The sequence below is a fragment of the Pipistrellus kuhlii genome, unplaced genomic scaffold (assembly GCF_014108245.1).
Source record: "Pipistrellus kuhlii isolate mPipKuh1 unplaced genomic scaffold, mPipKuh1.p scaffold_m20_p_1, whole genome shotgun sequence".
Taxonomy (NCBI): Eukaryota; Metazoa; Chordata; class Mammalia; order Chiroptera; family Vespertilionidae; genus Pipistrellus; species Pipistrellus kuhlii.
Window position 1 is genome coordinate 72,984,856 of NW_023425404.1, and position 21,790 is coordinate 73,006,645.

The following is a 21,790-nucleotide window of genomic DNA, read 5'->3' on the forward strand; positions in this document are numbered from 1 at the left end:
GGAAAAGCCACTGGAAACAGCTTGGGTGGGCCTGAAATTTGGGTGGGATGGAGCCTCTGGGAGTCACCTGGGCAGGGCAAACAGTGTGAGCCAGGCTGTGCTAGGTTGTGGTGTCCTGTGGAGGGCTCAACAAAGGAACAACGGCCTTGGTCAGCACTTCTGTCTGTGAGGAAGCTGTAAACCCCCCCCCCCCCCCCCCCCCCGACACACACACACTTTTCTCTTCCGTCACTTGAACCCTGGCCTGGGAGGCCTGGCATGGAGCTGGAGCTCCTCAGGGGGGACCTCTGCAGCTGAGCTTTATACATAACATAAATTTTACCATTTAAAATCAATTGTGAGGTTATTTCTTAGATAACAAGATCTCACACATCTAGAGGAAATGATGAACAGCATAGACCGATGAACAAAAACAGACTCAGAGAAAGAGAAGCACCGAACAGACTTTCAAACCTCAGAGGGAAAGAAGGGGAGGGTGGGGGTAAAGGGGAGAGATCAACCAAAGGACTTGTGTGCATGCATATGGGCCTGGCCAGTGGCCATGGACACGGGGTGGGGGTGGGGGTGAGGGCACATGTAGGGAGGGGTTTAGGATGGGATTGGGGGATGAGGACAATTATGATACCATAATCAATAAAAAAAATGGGGGGGGGGAAATCAATTGTGGTAAAATATACACAACACAAAGTTATTTTTAAGTGTATGTTCACTGGCATTAAGTAATTCACACTGTCATGCAACCATCACCACTCTCCATTTCCAGAACTTTGTATTTATTTATTATCCCAGACAGAAACTCTTTTCTGGGTGTTTTTAAACTAGTATTCAGGCTATCTGCTTCCTGTTGGGAAGTGGTGATAGAAAGACATTTCAGGTGGAAGGCACAACGAGTGAAAAGGCATGGAGTCGCCGAAACCGGTTTGGCTCAGTGGTAGAGCGTCGGTCTGCGGACTGAAAGGTCCCAGGTTTGATTGTGGTCAGGGGCATGTACGTTGGTTGCGGACACATCTCCAGCAGGGGGTGTGCAGGAGGCAGCTGGTCAGTGTTTCTCTCTCATCAACGTTTCTAGCTCTCTATCTCCCTCCCTTCCTCTCTGTAAAAAATCAATAAAAATATAAAAAAGAAAGAAAAAAAAAGAAAAAAGGCATGGAGTCTTAGAAGAGTCCTAATATTTGAGAAACAACGAGTTCCAGTGTGACAGGAACCAGAACAAGGCTGGTGTGGTGGGAAATGACAGATGAGGCTGGCAGAATGGTGTCAGATCCTGCAGGCCACGCTAGCCTCACGGTAGGGAACGAGGAAAGGAAATTCATAAGTAAGAAACTGAGTTGATTGGTTGTGTTATTTAGGAAGATAAAGCTAATAATAGTAGATCTTGCAGAGATCTACACTGCCTATTGTGTAATGGATGAAACGTTTGTTCACAGAGTTTGTCCGGTTTTCTAGTTGTTTACAGCAGGATGTAGATTCCTATACAATTCTCCCTCCGTGGGTAGGAGTAGAGGGCCAGCATAGTTTCAGAGGTCCGGCTAAGTCTCACCATGGGAATGTATGTGGTTTTGTTCAGGAACTAGGTACAGACCTACAATAAAAGAAAACCAAAGATGAGAGCACACATAAATCTTGACTTTTAAGGAGTAGCCAGAGCAAGGACTAGTGAAAGAACTGAGTTCTTCCTGCTAATCAAAATACCTTTGTTTAAAAGATTTCCATATTTTGTATCCCAGATCAGGGGTCAGCAAACTACAGCCTGCAGGCCAAATCTGGCCCGCCACTTATATTTGAAAATAAAGTTTTATTGTGACACATTAGTTTCTGTATTGCCTCTGGCTGCTTTTTGCTACAATGGCAGAAATAGTTACAGCACAGATAGATGGCTGGCAAAGTCTTAAACAATTCCTATCTGGACCTTAAAGAGAGTCTGCTAAGTCCTCTCCTAGAGGATTGCATGGACTGAGTGGTAAAAAGTGCATGGGATCAGGCAAAAGGAAAAAAAATTATAAGAAACCAAAGCAGGAAAATATTTAAAATTAAATGTCTATTTGCTGTAAAATACTACATTGCCCATTATCCATTTTTTAGTTTGTCACTCTTCTGATCCGTAGATCATTATCTAATAACAGAAACAGCTGTTATAAACAGAAAAATGGGATTACTATTAGGAGTTAATTGTAGTTAGCCAAAATATCCCAAGGGAATTATAATTTTTTATAACCTGACATCAGATAACTGGTTAAATAAATGCAGGTCTAGGATATCTGGAGAAGGGTTACAAATTGAGGTAAGTCCCAGATACAATGGAATATTGAACAGCACATAGTATCCACAATGTACTGGTATTTTGCTAAGCGAAAAAGCTGCTTAAAATATGATTTGTATGACATGGTCCCATTTTTGCTGAAGAAAATCATCTAAAAATTTATACCAAATTTACTTTTGTTTCATATATATATATATATATATATATATATATATATATATATATATACACACACACACACACGCACACACACACACACACACACAACACACACATGTATTTTTTCTTCCCCTTCTCTTTTTTGGACAATGGTTCTTCATTACTTTTATGACTAGAAGTAGTAAACATTTCATTCTTCTGGGGGGAAAAGTCTTAAATAGACCTCTAATACTGACTAGATCAAAGGCTTAAATCACGATCTTAAATTTTATAGATTTGTTCAATCTGAATATATGTTTTCAAATTTCCTTGATAGAAAGGGTTGCTGGCTCCAAAGATAAAACTTTCACTGAGAAAAGAATGAATAGAAAGATTAAAGGGTTACTTGGTCATTTGCATACCATTAAATTACTTATACACTGCTTGTTCCTGCATATCTATTCTAATCTAAAGATTTGCTTTGATATTTTTTGTTTATTTTGTGTGTTTTTTGGTTAGTCCTCACCCAACGATATGTTTTCATTGATTTTTAGGGAGAGTGGGAGAGAGAAGGAAAGACAGAGAGAGACAACGAAGTGAGAGAAACACACGTTGATGATAGAGAAACCTGGGCCTGCGCCAGGGAGGAGCCTTGCAACCAAGGTATGTGCCCTCGACAGGAATCAAACCTGGGACCCTTTCTTTGGTCTCCAGGCCTACGCTCTATCCACTGAGCCAAACCGGCTAGTGCTGCTTTGATATCTTAACACTGCAAGTTCTTGAATGGCACATGTAAAGGGTAATGTGAAATATAGAAAGCACAATCTTCCTGAGGAAGACAAATAGCATATGATTTCATTTATATATGGAATCTAAAAAACAAAATAAATGAATAAGCAGGACAGAAACAGACTCAGATACAGAGAACGTTTTGATGGTTTCCAGATGGAAGTGGACCTGAGGGCAAATTGGTAATTATAGATAGTCATGGGGATCTTAACTACAGTATAGGCAATAGATTAAATAATATTGTACAATAATAACTACATATGGATACTAGGTTTATTGAGGTGATCACTTTGGAAATTATAAAAATGTCTAATCACTCAGTTGTATGCCTGAAACTAATATGATATTGTGTCAACTGTAATTAAAAATAATTACAAAAACATGTTTCTGCATATGCTTAGATCACATGTGTCAAACACAAGGCCTGTGGGCCAAATCCGTCCCGCCAGGCCTTGCAATGTGGCCCGCACCGCGCTGTCATCACTGCACTCCGCTGCGTTTCCATCACAATGACAGTTTATGACTGTTCAGTTAAACCATTCGGCCCGCGATTTAGGCTGGATTTTAGATTTTGGCCCCTTCTCTGATTGAGTTCGACACCCCTAGCTTAGATAATAAGGACCTTATAGCCAATATTAACTGGACTTATAGTCATATATACAAATGACTAAATTCGAAGTTTGGAAGACAGCAGCTTTTCCAGTGCTCATGCAGCCTTCAGAACATATCCTGAACACATGGCTAAAAGGTATGAAGACAGAGATAGTCAGAAACTACAAATAAAAAAGGAAAAGAATCATATGCTTAAATGAGTATCACTGCAAAAATGTGACATAAATTCGTTCCATATACCTTCTCCCATATACATTTTACTCTTTGCCCATCCTTTTACATAGTACACAAAGAGAAATCTGTGGATTTCTCATCCACCTGGAGGTATCTTAGTGTGATGAAAGATGAAACTTGGACAGCCTCGTGTCATTTACTCTGATATTGAACAAGTATTTAAAAGTCTGAGTCTAAACCTCATTTGAGAGAGAATAACAACAACAAAAAGCCCTTACAGAATTGCCTTAACACAAAGCATTTATCATACAAAAGATACAAACTTGACTATTTTTAAAAAAATACGTTTTATTGATTTTTTACAGAAAGGAAGGGAGAGTTATAGAGAGTTAGAAATGAGAGAGAATCATCGATCAGCTGCTTCTTGCACACCCCACGCTGGGGATGTGCTTGCAACCAAGGTACATGCCCTTGACCGAAATCGAACCCGGGACCTTTCAGTCCGCAGACAGACGCTCTATCCACTGAGCCAACTGGTCTCGGCCACTTTGTTTCATTTTTAAAATTAAATCTTTATTGTTGAGATTATTGCAGATGTCCCCTCCCTCCTCCACAGCTCCCCTCCATCTGGTTCCCACCCCACCGCTGGCCCTCACCATCTATTGTCTATGTCCATAGGTAATGCATACATGCATGTAAGAGCTTTGTCTAATCTCTTCCTGTACCCCCCACACCTCATTCCCTCTCAGAAACATCAGTCTGTTCCATTTCCATCCCCTGATTCTATTCCATTCACCAGTTTATTCTGTTCAACAGATTTTTCTTCTTCTTTTAAGAAAAATATTTTATTGATTTTTTTACAGAGGAAGGGAGAGGGATAAAGAGGTAGAAACATTGATGAGAGAGAATCATCGATCAGCTGCCTCCTGCACACCCCTTTCTGGGGATGTGCTTGCAACCAAGGTATATTGACTAAAATTGAACCCAGGACCCTTCAGTCTACAGGCTGACACTTTATCCACTGAGCCAAACCGGTTAGGGTCAGATATTTTTTATTCATTTGATTTTTAGACTCAATTGTTGATAGATATGTATTTGTTGCCACTTTGTTGTTCATATTTTTTTATCTTTACCATTTTCTTCTTCCTCTTAAAGAATACGCTTCAGCCAAAACTGGTTTGGCTCAGTAGATAGAGCATCGGCCTTCAGACTGAAAGGTCCCGGGTTCAATTCCGGTCAAGGGCATGTACCTTGGTTGCGGGCACATTCCCAGCAGGGGGTGTGCAAGAGGCAGCTGATCAATGATTCTCTCTCATCTATGTTTCTAACTCTCTATCCTTCTCTCTTCCTCTCTGTAAAAAATCAATAAAATATATTAAAAAAATACATTTCAGCTTTTCATATAATACTAGTTTGGTAATGATGAACTCCTTTAGCTTTTTCTTGTCTGTGAAGCTCTTTATCTGACCTTCAATTTTAAATGATAGCTTTGCTGGGTAGAGTGATCTTGGTTGTAGGTTCTTGCTATTTATCTCTTTGGGAATATTTCTTGCTCCTCCCTTCTGGCCTGCATAGTTTCTGTTGAGAAATACGCTGATAGTCGTATGGGTGCTCCCTTGTAGGTAACTGTTTTTCTCTTTCTGCTTTCAAGATTTTCTCTTTGTTTTTTTGCTCATGGCATTTTAATTATGATGTGTCTTGGTGTGGTCCTCTTTGGGTTCCTCTTATTTGGTGTTCTCTGTGCTTCTTGGACTTGTAAGTCTATTTCTTTCACCAGGTAGGGGAAGTTTTCGTCATTATTTCTTCAAATAGATTTTCAAATCTTGCTCTCTCTCTTCTTTAGGAATCCCCATAATTCTGATGTTGGTATGCTTGCCCCAGAGGCTTCTTACGCTATCTTCATATTTTTGGAATTGCTTTTCTTTTTGCTCTTCTGGTTGGGTGTTTTTTGTTTGCTCATATTTCAAATCATTGATATGATTCTTGGGATCTAGTTGACTATTGAATTCTTGTATATTATTCTTTATTTCAGTCAGTGTATGCTTACTTCTTTTCAATTTGTTTTTTCTTGGCATTCTACTAAGATCCTTGAAGGTCTTACTAAGTTCCTTGGAGGTTTCTAGAAGATTTTTGAGTAACCTTATAACCATTGTTTTGAACTTTATATCCAGTAGTTTGCTTTCTTCCATTTCTTTCATTTGAGACATTTGTCTCTGCATTTTGTTTGCAGAGACAAATGTGTTTGTTTCTATGTATTGAGTAGCTGCTAAGTCTCGAGTTGATAAAGTGGCCTTGTCTGGTAGCTTACCTATAGGGCCACGTGGCTCAGCCTCCCCAATCATCTGAGGTGGGCACTCTTGGTGCACTCCTTTGTAGGCTGTGTGCGGAGTCTTGTTGTAGTTGAGTCTTTTTATTTTATTGATTTTTTATAGAGAGGAAGGGAGAGAGTGAGTTAGAAACATTGATGAGAAAGAAACATCTATCAGCTGCCTCCTGCACACCCCCTACTGGGGACGTGCCCACAACCAAGGTACATGCCCTTGCCAGAATCGAACCTGGGACCCTTTAGTCTGCAGGCTGACTCTCTAACCACTGAGCCAAACCAGTTTTGGCTGTAGTTGAGTCTTGATTGCTGTTGGTGTCACTGGGCGGAATTGACCTCCAGGCCAATTGGCTGTGAGGACCAGTGTGACTACAGTGGGAGAGCTAATATGTAGAAGACACCTTTATGGAGCAGGACTTGCTTCAGTGGGGCTTTGGTGCTGAGTCTTCTCCTTGAGTGTGTCACTTATGGACGTGAAGAGTTGTAATCTGGGTGGTCTCACTCTGACCACTTGGTACACTGGCTCTTGGTCTCCAAGAAGGTGCAAAATCAGCCACTGCCTGGGGCCACCCAACAGGAGCTACAGAGAGATCTGCAGATTCCTCCTCTTTGTATTGGGTTTGGAACTGCCCAGATGAGGCCTGTGAAGCCAGTTAGGCTGGTGCTGGTGCCAGGTCTTGAGACTTTTATTGATTGGTTTGAGGTTCCCTGACCCACCTGCTGCTTCACAGGTTTTTAGCGTGAGAAAGGACAAACCATTCATATGCAAAAGCTGCTGCAAACAGCTTGGGTGGGGTTGTAAATTGGGTTGGGCGGGGTCTCTGGGAATCCCTGGAGCAAACAGAAGTGGCTGCCTGTCAGCCTTGCACCTGTGAGGTCCCAGCATTGGAACAATGACCACTGGGAGTACCTCCGTCTGGAAGAAAGCTGCCCCCAAATTTCTGCCCGATGCCGGACAGTGCAGTTTCTCCCCGAATGTGTCTGGGTCCCCCAGAGCCTCACCTGGCACTGGAGCTCAGAAGAGTGGGAACTTGGAAGTTCAGTTTGTGGTGCTGGCCTTTTAAAAGGAACAGCTGGGTCTCCAGCAGCCTGTGTCCCTCAGCCCTAATCTGCACTGGCTTTTACAGTCTGTAGTTCTTACTGCCTATAGCGACTTCTTTCCCCAGCTCTGGGACCCTAGGCTGGAGGTCTGGTGTGGGGCTGGGACCCCTTGCTCCTCCAGAGGCCATCTCCCTCCCGATTAAGAAAGTGGCCCATGTGGGTGCAGGACCAGCCTGCTCCGTGTCTCTGCACCTCCTACAGTTTCAGTGTGCTTTCTTCTTTACCTCTCTAGTTTTAGGACTTCCATTCGGCCAGCTTCTGGTGGTTCTAGGTGATGGTTGTTCTGTATTTTAGTTGTAATTTTTATGTGGTTGTGGGAGGCAGCAGCTACAGGCATTTACTTATGCTGCCATCTTGGTTCTCTCACTTTGTTTCACTTTTTAAAAAGTCCAGAGTGGCGTTTCTTTTCTTTAAAAAATATTTTTATTGATTTCATAGGAGAGAGAGAAACATCAATGATGGGAGAGAATAATTGATCGGCTGCCTCCTACAAGCTCCATCCACACTGGGGATCGAGCCGCAACCTGGGCATGTGCCCTGACCCAGAACTGAACCATGACCTTCTAACTCATAGGTCGATGCTCAGCCACTGAGCCACTCCAGCCCAGCCAGAGGGGCACATCTCAAACTTACTTTCCTCCTTTTAATGACAATCCCTGCCATAGAATGTTCGCTGTTACTGATCGGGGGTACCTCACTCCTAAAGGGCTCGGGTAGAAAAACGGCTGTTCTAAGATTCAGGTACAATAAAACATTGGCTCCTGTGGTCTGTATGTATCATGTATAGAAGTCCAACTCTGATTTTTAAAAATTCCAGAAGTTCAGCAGGGACCAGTTTGGCTCAATGGATGGAGCGTCGGCTTGGGGACTGAAAGGTCTCGGGTTCGATTCCGGTCAAGGGCATGTGCCTTGGTTGCGGGCATATCCCCAGTGGGGGGTGTGCAGGAGGCAGCTGATCGATGACTCTCTCTCATCGATGTTTCTAGCTCTCTCTCTCTCTCTCTCTTCCTCTTTGTACAAAATCAATAAAATATATTAAAAAAAAATTCCAGAAATTCAGAATATTTGAAAAAATGTATCACTTTATTTGTACACTTAAAAAGTTGTACGCAGAAATTTATTCTGTAAAACTGGAAGAACTGTCAGGGAAAAGGAAGGGTGTTACCTTTTATTGAATGCTCATTAATGAAGTTAACAGAAAAAACACAAAAACAATAAAATGTTTAAAAAAATTAAAGAACATTTTCCAGGTACAAATTTTATAAATACAAAACAAATTCACAAATTAACTCTGAATGCTAAATAAATATCTAGTTAATAAACTCAGACTTAATACCTCTAGCCAGCACTGGTCCAGCACTTCAAGGATATAAAATTAGATTCATTCATGTGTAGTGTTGAAAGAATGTGCTCATTAAAAATTTTTAGACATATACACCTTTTCCCCCCTGTGCTATAAATAGAAGATTTATCTGTATAGATAAATCTCTCTTAATACCACATGTCTAAGAAAAGTCATCAATGACAAAATAAATCACAGGTAAAAAAATATTTTCCAAGATATTGGGACACATGAATGATCTCAAAATGTACAAAAACCTCTGTAAACCAGTACTGTATCCAATACATCTGTCAAACTTATCAGATACTGAACAAAACTGTAGCAAAGGAAATCTTTCCTACATTCTCCTGAGTGCTTAATATTAAAATTGAGAATATAGTGCAGGCCACACTTCAAAGTGGTCAATCAGTTGTTATTGCTTTACACATACATATATGTCTGCTTTGTAGCATGATTTAATATTCTATTTCACGAACAGTTTGTTTTCCTCATATATATCCTTTAGAAGGACGAAGTTAGATTCGTGACTTTTTTGTAGCTGGTGGAGTGCTAACTTGATCCACGTTCCCAGGTGAGACGTGAAGTCCAAGTTTCTGAGCCTGAATATGGAAGAATGCTTGAAGCCTCGTTCCAGCCTTTGCTTCACTTGTGTTACGAGGGTTGTACTCAAAGCAGTTTGAAAACATTAACTCAATATCATCAATAAACTCAGCTGGAAAGAAAAACACAAATGAGATTAGAATGAAGGTTTATTAACGTCTAAGCCTTTTATTTGTGTCATATCTAGAAATGCCATTAAGAAACACAAGCTCACCTTTTTCTTTAGAAATTGAAAATAAGGTAGCAGAATGAAAGCTTAAAACTCTTTAACTACAAATACTTTAAAACTGTTTTATTGAAACTACGCAATTAGGCATAACCGAATAGTTTTAGTAAATAACTTCTGTTAAGAATCATAGTCTATAAAATATCTTTAACTCACTTAAACCTCATCCATCTTTCTTTTCCATATACATGGATAAGCATTTGAGAGATCTCTTGGGATGCCATCTACACAATTACGTTAATATGTCATAACGGCAGAAAGAAAAATAGCCTCTACCTCTTTAAACACAAATATAGAGAAACAAACAAATTACTTACATGCTAATTTATATTCACATTTGTTCACCTTTTCACGAATTATATTTAAGGCAATGGGTTTTTTGATGATGTCGTAATAATCTGGAACCTGTAAGATAATTCAATTATTATCTCTCCTATAAAAAGTTTATCAGAAATAAGTGGTCAAATACATGAAGGTTTTACACTGAAAAGCATCTGCATTAACTGCTAAATTCTATTATTTCATTAAAACCATATAATACATTTTAGTCATTTAATGCTGTAGGAGCCTATTTGATACTATAAAAAGCTAATTTATTATGAAAAATTATAGTTTTATGTGCTTTCTGTCTCTATATACTTAACATATATGCACTTATAAAAATTTCTTTAGTCTGGCCAGTGTGGGTCAGTAGTTGAGCATTAACCCATAAAACAGGAGGTCCCCAGTTCCATTCTCCAATCAAGCGCAAGTTTGGGCTTGATTCCCTGCAGGAGGCAGGTGATTGATGTTTCTCTCTATTTGATGTTTCTATCTCTCTATTCCACTCCATTCCTCTCTAAAATATCAATAAAAACATATAAAATATTTAATTAGTATTACTGCATTTGTAATAAACAAAAATATGTATGCAACAAAACTTAATTCAGCACAAGAACTACTCAGGAAAAATGAGTTAAGAGTCAAAATGAGTGCTGGCTGATATGGCCCAGTTGGCTGGGTGTTGTCCCAGGTGCCAAAGGTGCCAGTTGAATTCCCAGTCCGGGCACATGCCTGAGTGTAGGCTCGATCGCCAGCAGGGGCCAATAGGAGGCAGCCAACCAATGTTTCCCTCCCACGTTGACGTTTCTCTTTCTCTCCCTTCTAAAAATCAATTTAAAAATAACTTAAAAAAAGAGTCAAACTGAGATTAAATTTTATGAGATGCTATTCGTTGTTAACTAATACTTTACATTCTTTAAAAAGAAAAATCTATGTAAATATTGTTTATTACTGAGCCAATTAGTATTCTTGATGTCAGATATGTTATTCTTCACTTCTGTCTGGTTCTGGTTAATGGTCTCTATTTCCTTTTATATGTTGCTATACTTCTCACTGAGTTCCTTGTAATTTGCATTAAGCTCCTTAAGCACCTATATAACCATTACTTTGAACTTTATGTCTGATAGGTTGCTCGCTTCCATTTCATTTATTTCTCTAGAAAAAATTCATTCTTTTCTTTCATTTGGGGGTTGTTTCCTTGTCTCCCTATTTTAGGTGTCTGTGTGTTTGCTTCTATGTGTCAGATAGAGCTGTTATGCCTCCCGGTCTGTGTGGGACGGCCGTATGTAGAAAGTGTTGAGGGGCCCAGTGGTGCAGTCTCTGTACGCCTGAGCTGGATGCTCTAGGATTTCCCCTGTGTACATTATTTGGGCTCTATTATAATTGGGACTTGATGTTGAGGTTCCATTTGTGGGAGGAATCCCCTCTAACTCGCTGCCAGTGAGGTTCAACCCATACATGGTTGTGCCAGCTATTATATAGGTGCTGACAGAACAGAATTAAGACATAAGAGGAACAAACCAAAAACACCACAAAAATTAAGCTACTCAATGCAACAACAGGAAAGACTATGAAGGAAAAAGAGAAATCAAAGCAAGGAAAAAATAAAAAGAATACTGAAAGACGGGTGACCAAAGACTCAGAGGGGATACTAAAACAAAGGAAGAAAATGAAAAAATGACACATGGAAGGAGGAAGCTAAAAAAAAAAAGAAAAAAAAAGGAAACAGAAAATAAATGAAATGATAATGATTTTAAAATGAAGTAATAATGGGTATATTATGATATAGATAAAAAAAAGTAAAATGGAAATAAAATGAGAAAAAATAAAAATAAAATAAAGTAAGAAAAATTAATAATAGTAATGAGAATAGACTGAAGCCGAAATTGGTTTGGCTCAGTGGATAGAGCGTTGGCCTGAGGACTGAAGGGTCCCAGGTTTGATTCCGGTCAAAGGCATGTACCTTGGTTGCAGGTACATCCCCAGTGGGGGTAGGGGGTGCTGGAGGCAGCTGATTGATGTTTCTCTCTCATCGATGTTTCTAACTCCCTATTCCTTTCCCTTCCTCTCTGTAAAAAATCACCCAATGAATGCATAAATATATGGAACAAAAAATGATGTTTTTCTCTCTCTCAAAATCAATAAATAAAAATACCGAAAAAAGAAATCAGTCACAGAGTTAGAAAAGACTGAGGAGACTATGCTAACTCCATTTTTTAAAAATATAGAGACCAACTTTTCAAGTGTTCAAAAAAAAAATAAAAATGCAGTGATTAAAAGGTGTTTGGACTATCTCAAAACTATAATGTAGATTAAATAATGTACAGGAACACATTTTATAAAGTCTAAAAATATTACCTGGATTTTAGAAACGAGTTTCAAAAAAGGCCAGCTGTCATCATGCCGTACCAATTCTACAACAAGTTGTTCAAAAGCAGACAATTCATGAACTCCTCCCTGTCTGCCTGAACTTCTTCGATTCAGTGTCACAGGAGATGATTCTAAATAAATAATTAATTTTAGGTAATGACAAAGCAAAATATTTGATCACTACAAGCTAAACAGGGCCTATAAATACAAACTAAATTTAAACAAACAAAATGACATTATACACTGAGATGATCAACTAACTTACATTTTGAGATATAAAAATCTGGACCTTTTTGATCTTAAAAACTTCAAATTGAACTAAAAATTCAGTGGGAATAGATTGAAAAATGAGTGTAATACAAAAGAAAATTCTAAAACACAAAGTTTGTGGATTTTTTACTGTTCTATTAAAAATGTTTTCAACTACAATAAGATAACAGTAAGCAATTCTGCAGTATTTCATAAAACATATCAATTGGAAAGTTGCCTCTTCAGATCTGGAAATTAGGCTTCTTTAAATCTTAATTTTATATGGAGAAATTTTTTAAAGCAAGATGCTTTCTCATAAAATCTAATTATATACTAAATTGAAATCTAAAGTATATGAATTAGTAGAAAAGGTTAGTAGTACAGTCCACATATGAATTCAGGTGTTTAAATTCTCTACTTAAATGTAAATCCACACATTCCCTCTTTATTTGTCCTTAGAAACAGGACAGTGATTTCACAAATCAATAACAATACAAATTTTTTCAGCGGTGTTTCTAAATAAAAATAGTTCAGGTTTACTAGTTTGAAGTTCAGATTCAGGGAAAGGCAAAACAGATAAAGGGATAAAAAAGCTAAATTAGATTTTGGTGCAAAGTTACCTGATACTCCCCCCCGCCCCCCAAACCTGACAACATGTAGACTAATTATAACCCATTTTTCACCAATAAATTCTTTACTCCTGTCACTGTTCCAATAATGCAATACAACCTGTCTACACAATTCTTCAAAGGATAATAGCATTTTTTGTTTCACTTCATTTTTTTGAAAATAAAGTTTTATTACCACTGACATTAAAGAAAAAAGATAAAATTAAATAAATAGATAATTATATGGATAAAGATTACTATAAACAATTATTAGAATTAGACAGATTGTGATCACTCTAATAATATTACTGCCCCCAACTTTCTACTGCCCCAATTAGATAGGAAGCTTAACAACCTAATGTAGCTTGTTTAGATGATAACGAGTATGTGTGTTTTGAGGAGGAAAAGGTGGAAGAGAATGAAATGTGTCATAATGTGGTATCTTGAGATTGTTCAAATATTGGCCAAGTATCTCCATTAGCAAATTTCTCACAACTACCCTGCTATGCTAGTAGAAATACTGGTAATACAGTTCATCTTTATGCTCCAAATAGCTGCCCCTTCAATGAATATTATGCCTCAGGGAAGGCTGCTTCCTGAAAACTTTGTATATCTTAGTGACAGCCTTTAAGAAATGATCCAAAGTATCCCAACACTTAATCTTCCCAAATATTCAATTTTCTTAGGTAAGAATAGTTTAAATTAGACTTCTTCATACCTGCAGATTGTCTTTTCCTGCCTCTTCTCTTGGATTCACTATCTTGGAGAGAAAGTTTTGAAGCAACATTTAGAGATCTTGACTGTCCACTTGACTTTGTGGCAATGACTCTGAAGTTAGGCAAGTTAGGGCTATTTTCTGGTGTATTAGCACTTGTCCTGCCTCTGCGTTTTCTACGAGGACTAAGTAGTTCCACAAATACATCTGCTTGCAATGGACCATGACTCTGGCGAGTAGAACGACTAGCAATTCTTAAAGATTTAGTTACTGTAGGAGGAGCAGACTTTATCTTCCTTAGGCTTCTACTAGGAGTTTTAGAAGAAACAGATGTTTTGGGTGTACTCTGCTGACTTCTTGAAGTATATCTTCTAGGATCTTGTTGGCCACGACTTGAAAAAGAAGAGTTAAGTTTGCCTCTTGTTTTAATTGACAATCTAACTTGTGGTCTTCCTCGTTTTGGTGGGCTATAGTTAGAAAACACGATTATTATATACAGCAATATGAATGTACAATTACTTCTATTCCCCTTGTCCTAGTATTCAGCCAATAAGTTCTACATATTACTTTTCTTATTAATGAGACTTACCCTATGCTCAATTTAACAAATTTTTATGGAAATCTAAAATGTGCTTTCATATATTTCTTTGTAATGCAGAGAATATTATTTTCTTAATGATTTCAGGATATCATTATGAAAATCAAATTCTAAATTGTGATAAACTATAATAAAATCTACAGGAGGACCAATAAATAGACTTAATCATGCTGATTAAAGATGAGCTAATCTTAAAATGCAAATCTTTTGTCTCCATATTATCACTTTTCATTACCAGTTTCAGTCAATAGCTGCCATTAAAGTAAGCCTTAAACCAGTTGTTCCTGAATATCAATCAAGCATCTCTTTGCCATCCTCTGATTCTACTGGAAAATATAAAACTAGATTCAATCTTTTAATTGCCTTTAAGTTGTAGACAAGGATGAAATAACTCCACTAAGCCTCCATTTATCCATCTTCCCATACACCCAGACTTCCAGTTTAGCTAAAATATTTCCAAGAAGTCTCCAAATTCTTTAACATCTTTATGCTTAACACAATACTACCCTTATAAAGGAATATGGCTCCTGCTAGTTGGAGCTATTTAAAAAATAATTTGTGCCTGGCCAGTGTGGCTCAGTAGTTGAGCATCGACCTATGAATTAGGAGATCATGTTTGACTCTTGGTCAGGGCACAAGCCTGGGTTGCCTGCTTGAGCCTTAGTGGGGGGCATGCAAGAGGATCAATAATCGTCTCTCATCATTGATGTTTCTGTCTCTCTCTCTCCTTTTCCCTTCCTCTCTGAAATTAATAGAAGTACATTAAAAAACAACTCCCCCCCCCCCAAAACAAAACAAAACAAAACAAAACAAAAACTACTTGTTCCCTGGCTGGTATGGCTCCCTTGGTTGGAGCATCATCCTGTACACCAGTAAGTGGTGGATTCAGTTCTTGGTCAGGCACACAGCACCCAGGTTGCAGATTTGATCCCCTGTGGGAGTGCATGCAGGAAGCAACTGACCAAGGTGTTTCTCTCACATGGATGTTTCTCTCTCTTTCCTTTTCTCTCTAAAAAAAATAAATAAAATCTTAAATAACTTGTCTGAACCTGATGGGGTAGTCCTCTCAATTTACTCTCCTTGGACAGTGGCCTTTCTGTACTTTGTTAGTTCTAGGTTGCCCTTGTTTCACATTCACTTTTCTGATTCCACATGAATGTGGTTCAAATATTAAAAAGGGAGCAAGGTTTTAGGGACAAATAAGGAGAGGCTGCCCATAGCTGGCACAGTGGGAATAACCTGGCCCTAACCCACAGATTAGGTGTGGGTGGCATAATTTGTACGCTGCAGAACACTTGGTTTTGTGGTAGTGTTTCTGTGTGCTGACGTGGTAGGAGTATAAATAAATATAATGTGCTCTGGCATCTCTCTTTCTCAGTCTCATTCTCTCTGTAGACTGCCAAGATCAACCAAAATTTGGGTATAGAGGCATTGGGACGCTGCATCTATCTTCATCTTATGACTATCCTCTGGACTGTTTGTTTGCTACTTTAAACATAAAATTAAGTAAAATCAACCCTGAGGTGATTGCATTCCTATCCAAACTTGAATTCATACATGACTTTATGATCTGGCAAAGTTCACAAAGCTACTATACTCCCTTGAGAAAAATTTGTTTATAATACATAAAGCAAGGGTAATGGCAAACTACTATATTACTTTACATACTAGTTTTTAAAAAAATGATGGACCCCAACCTCTCCATGCATACTTGAGTAAAGAGACTGTCTAGTTAAGACTCATGAACCCTCCATTTTTATTGCATGTTAGGACTTACCTGATTTCTTCCTCTTCTTGGGAGTCATCTTCATCTTGTTCTATCTCATACTCTTCCTCCTCACTTTGACTCTCTTCATAGTCATCATCAACTTCATCATCTTCACCTTCCATACTGTCTTCCATCTCTTCTTCACTTTCCAAGGACGGCCTCTGTCTAGAGGAGAGTCTTCTAGAACGCTGCTTTGGCCGACACTCTGGACAAAACCAATCTCCTTCAGGCACAGTCTGAAAAGTCACATAATGTCCATTAACCATCTGTCAATCAAAATCTCAATGTTTCAATTATAATCTGAGAATTAGAAAAAGAAAAAATACCTTGAGCTTTGGTCGAACACAGTAAGTATGATGACCCCGGTCACAGCCATCACAAAGTACCATGTTTTCAGCATCACCTTTCTTTCGGCAGATCTTACAACGAGCATTCAGTATAGACTTAGACCATATCACACTTCGATCCAAGGTGGAGAGGTGAAGAAAGACTTGGGAGAGACTAGCAGAAGACAGAAGCGACTCTCGCCAGCGGTCCAGGACTGTTTTATAAGAACGCCCACTGTCACTGGCATCTTAAAGGAAAATGGAAAGTGATTAAAATTTCTAGGCAAATCTCAGAAATTTCCCAAGAACTATTTTCTTGGTAGTTTAAACAAGATAAATGTTACAGTTCTTGTAATACCTAACAAAAATACCATGTTAATATATTAAAAACAAAAACCTCAGTTAAAGAAAATACTTGTTGAATTACATCTTGTTATTGTTATGTCTGTACATCAAATGGTTGGGGATTTCAACAGTTAAAAAAATAACTTCAGCAATGTGTTCTCATCTAATCTCTGTAGCAAATCTTGATCTAAGTTAGCCAGGCCTATGTGGCTTAGTAGTTGAGTGTTGATTATGAGGGGCATGCCAGAGGCAGCCAATCAATGATTCTCTCTCATCTCTGATGTTTCTGTCTTTCCATCTCCCTTCCTCTCTAAAGTCAATAAAAATGTATTAAAAAAAACATTAAAAAAAACCTGGCTAGATATGGTTACAAGTCAGCTACTATTTAACTCAAGGATGTTACTTCTTCATTTCCAGATAAAAGACTGATCTCAGTTAAATATCCATCATACATGAAGTTTCTTTTGAGATGATAAAAATGTTCTACAAATAGATAGCAATGGATGGCTGTACAATTGTGAAATACTAAAAATCACTGAATTGTACTTAAAAGAATGCTTTTAAAAAACATATGTGCATTGATTTCAGAGAGGAAGGGAGAGGGAGAGACAGACACATCAGTGATGAGAGAGAATTATTGACCAGCTGCCAAGAGACAGCCAATCAATGATTCTCATCATTGATGTTTCTATTTCTCACCCTCTCCCTTCCTCTCTGAAATCAATAAAAATATATTTAAAAAATCTATCTTGATATGTAAGTTAATTCAACATTTCAGAGAGACCACAGGGAAGTAGAGTATGACAGAAAATTGATTTGAAACTTGAAACACATTTTCCTAAAAATACAATGATTTATTTATTTCTTAATTACTAGTCCCTGAAAGCATATTAATTTCATAAATTGCTGACACATTATCCAGATAATATTATTTCTATGATCCTAATAATAAATTATAGAACATTTCCTTATCTATGTACTATTTAACACCTGGTATTTCTTTTTTTTAAGAAAAAAAAATTTTTTTTTTATTGACTTTAGAGTAGGGGTGTCGAACTCAATCAGAGAAGGGGCCAAAATCTAAAATCCAGCCTAAATCGCGGGCCGAATGGTTTACTGAACAGTCATAAACTGTCATTGTGATGGAAACGCAGCGGAGTGCAGTGATGACAGCGCGGTGCGGGCCACATTGCAAGGCCTGGCGGGACGGATTTGGCCCGCGGGCCTTGTGTTTGACACATGTGCTTTAGAGAGAAGGGAGAGGGAGAGAGAGATAGAAACATCAATGATGAGAAAGAATCTTTGATTGGCTTCTCCTGCATGCCCCCAACTTGAGATTGAGACCACAACCTGCTGTATGTGACATGACTGGGAATCAAACCGTGACCTTCTGGTTCATGGTTCGAGTGATGCTCAACCACTGAGGCACACTGGCCGGACAACATTTGGTAATCCTGATCTAGCACTTCTTATATAGTGTTCAGGTGAGTGATCCACATTATTAAACTGTACCTTTAATGGTGGAAATTTAAATAGCTTCTTTGTGGTTTTGTTTTTAAAAAATAACAAAAAACTTATGTACAATCTTTGATTCTTCAGTCTGGCTAATCATAGGTTGTGATAATCTTACTTCTGATTAATATTTCACAAAAGAAGATATTGACAGAAATAGTTAAAAAGACATTTATTAAATGATAACTAAAATAAAAATTTAAAAATAGTATTTAAGAATTATTTTAAAAATAAATCTCACCTGAAAGAATTCATGTATTAAAATGAAAATACAATCTCAAATTTTCCAAACCAATTAATTTCATTGTTAGCTAATGAAGCTTTATTAATTAAAAAGCAATTCCAAAATACTTTAAAAGATAACTAATATTTTGAATTAAAAACAGATATTGCCGAAGCCGGTTTGGCTCAGTGGTAGAGCGTAGGTCTGTGGACTGAAGGGTCCCGAGTTCGATTCCGGTCAAGGGCATGTACCGTGGTTGCGGGCACATCCCCGGTAGGGGGTGTGCAAGAGGCAGCTGGTCGATGTTTCTCTCTCATTGATGTTTCTAGCTCTCTATCTCTCTCCTTTCCTCTCTGTAAAATATCAATAAAATATATTAAAAAAAAACAAACCTCAAAAACAGATACTTACCAAGTGGAGCTTTGAGAAAACGCCGTTCAATGCCCTGCTCTATTTGAAAGAGTGCCATTGCCAGATAATGAACCACGTTGCTCACTGATTGCGGTGTACTGGCATTCGTTGAGACAGTACTTGGAGTTTCTGTTTTTATGCCCAAAAGTCTACAATTAAAACAATGAAGAGTTTACGGTACTTAAAAACACTATTAGGTGAAACTTGAATACACTCATTCATCCAAATGATTGCTTACACCTTTGTAAGAAAGTTTCCTCAATCTCAAGGAACTCTTAATAAAATAGTAGGAAAGGAAGATATATACATGAATCAAGAGCTAAACGATGTATCGTTATTGAAGGTCAGAGGGCAAATATTTGGCGGAGGGGCGATGACGAGACAAGGCAAAGGGAAAAGGCTTCAAAGAGGTGACACTGTGTTGGCCCTTAAAGGATAAGTATCACAGGCAGCTTATCTCTATTTCTCCTGCTTCAGCTTTTACTGGGGAGGACTATATAGCTGTCTCCTAACTAAAGATTAGACTACAATCTTACTCCCTTTGCAATAAATCTCCATGCTGCAGTTAAAATGGTCATTTAAAAGGACAAACCCATTCACTCAAAGCCTTTGGCTCACCCTCCCACTATCACATCTTCCCCATATTTAGGTCTGAGGTTTGGATTTACTTCTTCTAGCATTTTCTTTGCTGCTTTCCATGTTCTACCAAGACAAACAGCCCTCCTATGAACTACATTTGCACTGGGTATTCACTTCACCCTGTTCCATAATTACTAGCTTCATGTCTTTCTACTACTTTCTTCTACACCACATGTGTCAAACCCAAGGCCCGCGGGCCAAATCCGTCCCGCCAGGCCTTGCAATGTGGCCCGCACCGCGCTGTCATCACTGCACTCCGCTGCGTTTCCATCACAATGACAGTTTATGACTGTTCAGTAAACCATTCGGCCTGCGATTTAGGCTGGATTTTAGATTTTGGCCCCTTCTCTGATTGAGTTCGACACCCCTATTCTACACAATCAACTCCTTAAAGAAGTCCAATAGAAAATAACTCCAAAAAAGTAAAAGTATCTACTTATTGATATAGAGGTACAGGTTCTGATTATTAGTTCAAATACTATTTAAGTTTAGCACAATTTATATTTTCCTACAGAAAAAAAAGGAAATGTAGAATTACTTTTTGAAATTAATAAAAACATTTAAGTTTAGATTTTTAAAAACTTGGATAAATTATCTTTTTAAAAAATAAACAAATTTTAATGTGGGAATTTCCAAGGACCTTTTATTTTATTTATTTATCTAAAAATATATAGTTATATTGACTTCTGAGAGGAAGGAAGTGGGAGAGAGAAACAACAATGATGAGGGAATCATTGATTGGCTGCCTCCTGCACGCCCCCTACTGGGGATGGAAATCAGCAACCTAGGCATGTGCCCTGACCAGGAATTAAACCTGGGTCATAGATTGACACTCAATCACTGAGCCACTCTGGCTGAGCTAAATTATTATCTTAGGTTGTCTTTTGGTTGCATCAGTACAAAGTAGAATAACAAGTGCCTGAGGTTTAAGTAAAATCATTTCAGTGGTTATAAGTTTAAAGTCCTCACAATAAGGTTTTAAAACAAATTTTTTGAAGAAAAAGAAATATTTACATTAGAAAAAAAGCATAAGAGTGGCAAGGAAAAGTGATGGTTACTTTAAAAAATTCTTTATGGCAGAAACCGGTTTGGCTCAGTGGTAGAGCGTCGGTCTGCGGACTGAAAGGTCCCAGGTTCGATTCCGGTCAAGGGCATGTACATCGGTTGCGGGCACATCCCCAGTAGGGGGTGTGCAAGAGGCAGCTGGTCGATGTTTCTCTCTCATCGACGTTTCTAGTGCTCTATCTCTCTCCCTTCCTCTCTGTAAAAAATCAATAAAATATATTAAAATTTTTTAAATAAATAAATAAATAAATAAATAAATAAATACAAAATTCTTTTTGTACCTGTCTTTTACTATGATTTTTGCTTGTTCATCAATTTCCATGTCTTCAACATTTTCATTCACAGTTTTAATTATCCCATTTTCCTTATTTTCTTCAATTAACAGCTCATACCGTCCATTTTCTAATGCTGATCTCCAGATGTGTCGATCTGTAACCTGTAACAAAACTCAAATTGTTAACCCTGAAAACTGGCATACGTTGTTCCTAAGGAGTATGAGTTTTAATGTACATATGAAAAACTCATGAATGTTCTAGAACAGATTGTGAACAGATTGTGAATCAAAAAGGGATCTAAAAATAAGATTACTAAGTGGTCAAATGAAATTCATATCATTCACAGATGGAAGCTTTAGTACCTTACTCTCTATATAGGAAAATCATAAACAATTCTCAGATTGGTCACCTGACAGTAGCAAAAAGTGACAGATGATAGCAAAGCAATGAACAGAACACACATATCAAACATGAATTACTTACAGATTTTAAAAAGGTAACAAAGAAACCAATAAACAAACCAGACTCAGCAGAGCAGGCAGGAGCTGGTCAAGGAAGAAGAAAATATCCTTACACATTTCAACATCTTGGATAAAAATACCATATAATAGATATTTTAAAAATACTAAAAATTAATGTTAAAAAGGTCTGTTATGGCCACTAATTTCAGTGTAATAAAGCTGACAGTCATATAGCATAATAAAGAAAGATTTATATCCACACATAAACATTTTGATATAGGAGAATAATAGACTTAGTTTTTATAAAAAAAAAAAAAAATATCACTCTGGTATTCAAAA

General features: G+C 37.9%; 1 protein-coding gene across 11 annotated transcripts in view; it reads right to left on the minus strand.

Annotated features, from left to right (window-relative positions):
• The window catches only part of LOC118726610 (cofilin-2), a 112,066-nt gene that overhangs the window by 26,439 nt on the left and 63,837 nt on the right, over positions 1 to 21,790 (minus strand). For 6 of the 11 annotated variants that reach the window (XM_045585352.1, XM_036451584.2, XM_036451648.2 and 3 more), the window contains 6 exons: positions 20,997 to 21,151; positions 19,012 to 19,160; positions 16,521 to 16,768; positions 16,204 to 16,430; positions 13,832 to 14,295; positions 12,245 to 12,387 (listed from right to left, as the gene is read on the minus strand). In XM_045585352.1, coding sequence (XP_045441308.1) covers positions 12,245 to 12,387; positions 13,832 to 14,295; positions 16,204 to 16,430; positions 16,521 to 16,768; positions 19,012 to 19,160; positions 20,997 to 21,151 — 1,386 coding nt within the window. Of the gene's footprint in view, positions 1 to 1,555; positions 1,583 to 8,845; positions 9,452 to 9,882; positions 9,999 to 12,244; positions 12,388 to 13,831; positions 14,296 to 16,203; positions 16,431 to 16,520; positions 16,769 to 19,011; positions 19,161 to 20,996; positions 21,152 to 21,790 lie in introns of those variants that run through there. The other 5 variants (XM_045585354.1, XM_036451659.2, XR_006742316.1 and 2 more) reach the window with 4 other exon arrangements.